This window comes from Diceros bicornis, chromosome 21 (assembly GCF_020826845.1).
Source record: "Diceros bicornis minor isolate mBicDic1 chromosome 21, mDicBic1.mat.cur, whole genome shotgun sequence".
Classification (NCBI taxonomy): Eukaryota; Metazoa; Chordata; class Mammalia; order Perissodactyla; family Rhinocerotidae; genus Diceros; species Diceros bicornis.
This window is the reverse complement of record NC_080760.1, coordinates 55,944,667-55,950,063: the sequence shown is the minus strand read 5'-3', so window position 1 is coordinate 55,950,063 and position 5,397 is coordinate 55,944,667. Positions and strand designations below refer to the sequence as shown.

The following is a 5,397-nucleotide window of genomic DNA, read 5'->3' as shown; positions in this document are numbered from 1 at the left end:
CTCTCTTCTCTCCTTCTCTCCCAGCTGCCCTTCATTAACTAACGCCCCCACCCCTGCGGCCCCCCAGGGGCTTCCTCCATGGGCGGGAAGCCTCCCTCCCACAGTGGCCCCCCCACATGGGCTGGGAGGCAGATGTGCGCATCCTGGGAAAGGGCAAAGCTTGACCCAGGTGACAGCCGTGTGGATGGAGGTGATGCATTGGCGCGAAGCTGAGGAGAGAAGGGTGCGGGCTCCCCTGGCATACGATGAGACTTTTCTGGGGCTGCATGGACCCACCTGTGAGTGGCTGAGGCCTGGACCAGAGGCCCTCCTGCTGGCCATCTCACCCTGCAGGGCAGGGGGAAGAGGAGCCAAGAATGCTAGATGGGGAAATGCAGATGGGGCTGGGAGGAGCCAGTGCAGGCCCAATCATTAAAGACACTCCATGTTTATTCTCCAAAGATGGTGTTGGGGGTTTCAGGAGGGGAAGGCACTGGCCAGAGTGCTGACCAGCCAGGGTATAAGCTGGGCTGGGGACCCCACACCTGAATGGGGTCCCATTCAGGACCCCATTGCCTGAGGGCCGGCAAGGAGGCTGAGCAGGAGGGCAGTGGCCACAGCTGTGGGGCTACCCGGGGGGCCCCCTGCCCCACCACCCTGGGGGCTGCCTGCCCCCTTGTCCAGTGGGTCCTGCCAGGGTGGGACGTTGCACAGGGTGGACTGGCAGCAGGTCATAGTCATCAGGGTCTCCTCCACTGTCCTGTTGGTGGGTTGACACGTGTCGGCACACCACGCCGAGTAGGTGGTCAGGGGACCCAACTCTGGGGACGGGGAGTGGTGGAGAAAGGGTGCGTCTCACAGACGGCAGGGCAGGGACAGGCCCCTCACAGGGGTGTGTGCCTGTCCTGGCCCCGGGCATGGGTGATGGCCCTCGCAGCTGCCCCAGGGCGCCCGCTCACCGGTGCTCCCGTGGTAGATGAGGGTCTTGCAGAAGGTCTGGCTGAGGACGCAGCTCTGTGTCTGGTTGCAGAGCTCCTCGCTGTGCAGGGACTGGCAGGAGTAGCAGCGCAGCAGCCCTGGAGGCACGGCGGTGGGCTCAGGCCCGGCCACAGGCCAGAGCGCCTCCCCCTCCACCACGGAGCGGCCTCCAGCCTGTGCTGGTGTGGGCCTCTTCCCCTCCAAGTCTCCCGCAGTTCCTGTCCACCTCTCCCTTCTCAGCTGATCCCCCACAAAGCCTGCCCTGCTGGAGCCTCCCTGCGGCCTCCTCCTCAGGACTGGCCAGCCCACCTTCCCCTCCCTGCCCCAGACTGCTCATGTCACTCTGAACTGAGATTACCACCTAGGCCTTTGCATTCCTTCGCTGGTCTCTCCACCCTGGGGCTCTGCTGCACCCCTCTCTGCTTAGTGAACTCCTATTCAACCTCTCCACCCTGGCACCCTTGCCCCTTCCAGGAGTGGCTCCTTCTGTAGGCTCCCTGCTCTGGATGGCAGTGGAGGGTCCTGGTCAGAGTGAGAGGTGAGGGGTGTGCTGAGTGTCAGGGTTCCTCCTCATCCCCTCCCCTGCCCTGCTGAGAGGCAGGCTCACAGGCGAGGCCTCTGCCTGTCGGTTCCCCATCACACCAGCACCACACAGGGTGTTGAAAAGAGGGACGGGTGCCCGCTGTCTGGGGCCAGACGGAGGGTACCTCTGCCCCTGCTCTCTGCAGTCATGCTGGCCTCTTCATCCTCCTCGTCCTCGTCGTCCTCGTAGCCCTCCGGGCCAAAGTCCGAGTCTTCATCCTCCTCGTCCTGCGCCCGCCCTCTCCCTGGCCGTGCAGGAACGCCTGTAAACCTCCGCTACCCGGGTACAGAGGACACACGCTCGGGGCCCCGTGCGCGCCCCCAGCCCCTCGCTTTGTCCTCTCCCCACCCCTCCGTCCTCTTCCTCCCCACTCTGTCCTCCCGCCGCCTCCCAAGCTGGTGAGGTCCCTGTCTGGCCCTGGCCCTGCTCACTCACCCGGGCGCAGCCTAGCATTGTCCTTACCAACAACACCAGCGGCTGTGGACGGCCCTTTACAGCAGCTGCACCCCCCCCCGCCCCCCCGCCGCCCAGTAAACCTTCAGGATGGCCTGCCCATTTTACAGCAGAGGAAATTGAGGCTGGGAGAGGAGGGGGAATCTCAAAGCCCGCATTTCAAAGATGCCGAGCAGGGAGCCTGGCTGTCGGGGGGCTGCAGAGGTTTGGGGGTCTGTGGGAGCCCAGGACAACCCCCTCCACCTGCCTCTGGCCTTGGACGCCAGCCTCACCCACTCCTTTTCCCCCAAGCTGTGTCTTGCCCCCAGGCTGGGGGTCCCTGGGGGTCCCCACGGGCCTAGACTATGCTGTCCCCTTCACTGCAGGGTCTCCCTTAGCCCTTAGTACCTGGCTGCCGGCACAACAGCAGGGCAAACAGGACAGCCGTGAGCGCCTTCATCCTGCTGGGGCCGCCGGGGCTGCCCGCTCGGGTCCTTGCTTGGCTCTGGGTCTGTGGGAAGTGGGACAAGATGCATTGCCCGGGGCTTCCTTGAGGCCCTGGCCCCCCCAGCTCCAGCCTCAAACAATGGGTCTCACACTGGTCCCCGCGCCAGGCACCAGGCCAGGGATGGCCACTTCCCTCCCTGACTTCAGGGGCCCCAGAGGGAGGGGAAGTCATTGTGGTCGGCCTTGGGGCATCCTGTCCACCTGTGCCGCCCGCCCCCTCCGCCCCCGGCCTGGCTCGCCGGCCTTGGTGCCTCAGCCCCGTGGTGCGGGCTGGTGGGCCTCGCCCTGGGCCGGGGCTGTGCCTGACAGCCCCCTGTCCCACGTCTGGACCCTGTGGGACCCAGGCCCAGGCCGCACAGCCGCAGGAGCTTGGCGTCGCAGGCCCTCCAGCTGCAGGCCGCCCACCGGGCACCTTCAACCCTGTGTCAGCTTCACCCGTAGTCCAGGGCTTCTTAAGAGTATTTTAAATAAAAGCCCAATAAACATCCTCCCCCGACTCCTCCCCTCTCCCCCAGCAGCGCACTGGTTCCCTGGCTGCCTGGCTGCCCTCGCTCCCACCTCAGGCCTTTGTCCTCGCTGTTTCCTCCCCCTGGAATGCTGTGCCTGCCGATGTCCATGCTGCCTGTCCCCTCACCTGCTCAGATGTCACCTCCTCAGAGAGGCCTCCCTGCCGTCACTCATCTCATGGCCTGTCTTTCCCTCGTGTTTGCTCCCTGACCAGGGGGCACCCCTGCCCTGGGGAACGCTCTCTGTGCCAGGCTGTCCAGGGCTGGTGGGAGCTGGGAGCAGCCAGCAGCTGGCCTCCCTCACCCGCCCGCCCACCCTCTGCCTGTGGCTCCTGTGTGAGAGGCCTGGGCTGCTCAGGCCAGCTTGGCAGCCTCCTGGCTGTGTCCCTGGGTGCACCCCTTCCTCTTCTGAGGGCCATAGACTGTGGAAATGGGGATGCTGGAAGCCCTGTCCCCCACTCCGGCAGCCAAAGTCACTTTCCAGCTGGAGTCTCATCCAGTCCGGAGTCCGGGCCCTAGACCTGCCCTCTTCACTCCTCAGACTGTGTCCACGGCAGCCCCCAGTCAACCCAGCTTCCTCCTACAGGCCTTTCCATCTGGGGTCACAGGAGCTGCTCCCAGGAAGGGCCCCACAGGGTTCCCAGAACTGGTAGGGAGCAGGGGTCTCCACCTGCCGCCTGCCCCTCCCCAAGCCCAGCTCCTCCTCGGCCCAGGTGCCAGCTGCCCAGCCCAGGCCAGAGCTTGTTGTCAGAATCACCTAGGGATATTAATAGCCCGGTTTAGTTCACTAATTAAAATTCAGTGTAATTGATACCAGCCCTCAACAACTCTGGGAGGTGGGGTGTTTCCATCACTGCTGTACTGACCACCACTGCCCCCTCCCCCCACCACACCCCAGGCTGCACGCTCACCACCCCGCTCTGCGACCTCGCCACCCCCCCTTCCACAGCCTTGTCACGCCCCCTCCATGGGCTCACTGCCCTGCTCCTGCGGCCTCACCATTCCCTTCCACTGCCTGCAGGCACTGCTCCCTCTTCCCCAGGAAAGGAGCTGGGGTCTGGTCCAACCCATGCAGACGCAGCCACATGGCTAGGCCAAAGTTGGTGGTCGCAGGTGTGATTGAGGCCCGGTGAGGCTGGGGAGCTTGGCCTCCCGCCCCGACACCTTGACAACAGATACCTGGTCTCACCGCGGCCCCCAGCCCTCAGGTTGAGGGGGTTGTGTATGCCCACCCCTCTCCCCACCCAGGCCTCTTCAGACGTTCTGGTCCAAAAACATGCCTGCTGGTGGCACCTCTCTGACCCCAGGCTTCCAGAACAAGGGCATGCCCTGCAGACCCCCCAGGTCGGGGCGTGGCTCCCTCAGAGCCCCCAGGGCCAGGGCTGAGGTCTGGTGGCCCGTGGGTGGCACAGGCCCACTTTAGAGCCTGCGTCCTGAACAGCCTCTGCCCTGGGCTCGGCGCACTCCTGGGCCAGGGCTGTCTCCCTCAGCCATGCCCACACGCAGAGATGCCCTTCTAGGGCAGCCCGGGGGCCCCAGCTCCCTGCCCGCCTACCCCTGCGCAGCGTGGGCCTGGCCTTGCCTGCTCTGTCGCGCTCGGCCAGGCTGGCTCCTGTGGGTGGCCCGGTGGACCCTGCTGGGTTGGCTCCCCTCCCCCAGGCCTGGCCTCCCTCCGCCGAGTGAGTGGTGTGGGTCACCTTGCTCTTCCTGGCAGCAGCCGTGGGCTCAGACCTCGGTGTCAGTCGTGGACAGGGCACGCCGGCCATCCACACTCCCTCCCGCCCTGGCAGGGGGCAGAAGGTGGGGGTGGGGGACCACAGGCCCTGTTCTCCTTGGGAAGCTGTGTGGCCCTGTCCTGGGCTCTGAGCCCCTACTCTGTCCCCCTCCCCACCCTGTGTTGGCCTCTGGGGTCACCAGGTGAATTAGACCCAGAACAGGGGAAGAGAGGACAATGTTTCTGACCAACAGGCAAAGGTCTGGTGTCTGTGGGGTCAGGAAAGGCATTCGCCCTGCCTGGTAGTACACAGGCATGGGGGCAGATGTGGGCTGCAGAGGTGCTGGCCCTCACGCCCATCTCCCCTGCTCAGGGCTCCTTCCCACCCTCTCTGCCTCTGGGAACAGAGGGAGGGCCTTCCTCCTTAGAGCAGAGTCCAGACCCTCCTTCCAGTGTGGGCAGGGTGCCATGAGGGCTCTTTCTTGGGGTCTCTGCTTCTGATGGCCCCAGAGTGACCAGCCAGGCAGGTCACTCCCGGGGTTTGTAATGAGGATGAGGCCCCTTTCTTCCCTGGAATCCAGCACCGAGGAACAGTCATGGTGGGGGGCGGGGCAGCCAGAGGGAACAGGGTCCCAGTCGTCTTGGAGGGCCCAGTGCCCTGCACTCCAGTCACGCCCAGGACCTGTGAGGAAACACCT

At 65.2% G+C, this 5,397-nt stretch overlaps 1 protein-coding gene across 1 annotated transcript; it reads right to left on the bottom strand.

Moving 5' to 3' along the window:
- Positions 1-540: 540 nt before the first annotated feature.
- On the bottom strand, positions 541-2,432 carry GPIHBP1 (glycosylphosphatidylinositol anchored high density lipoprotein binding protein 1). The gene is made up of 4 exons (XM_058565040.1): positions 2,381-2,432; positions 1,665-1,784; positions 939-1,055; positions 541-800 (listed from the first exon to the last, which is right to left on the bottom strand). Exons 1-4 carry the CDS (start codon positions 2,430-2,432, stop codon positions 541-543), a joined length of 549 nt encoding a protein of 182 aa, XP_058421023.1.
- Between the last annotated feature and the right edge of the window lie 2,965 nt (positions 2,433-5,397).

What these genes read in the sequence shown, in the direction of transcription:
- GPIHBP1 (XM_058565040.1), bottom strand. Translation starts at nt 2,432, where the DNA reads ATGAAGGCGCTCACGGCTGTCCTGTTTGCCCTGCTGTTGTGCCGGCAG. An exon ending in GCTGTTGTGCCGGCAGCCAG is followed by an intron (nt 1,785 to 2,380) that starts GTACTAAGGGCT and finishes CTGCACGGCCAG; the next exon opens with GGAGAGGGCGGGCGCAGGAC. An exon ending in TGCAGAGAGCAGGGGCAGAG is followed by an intron (nt 1,056 to 1,664) that starts GTACCCTCCGTC and finishes CCGTGCCTCCAG; the next exon opens with GGCTGCTGCGCTGCTACTCC.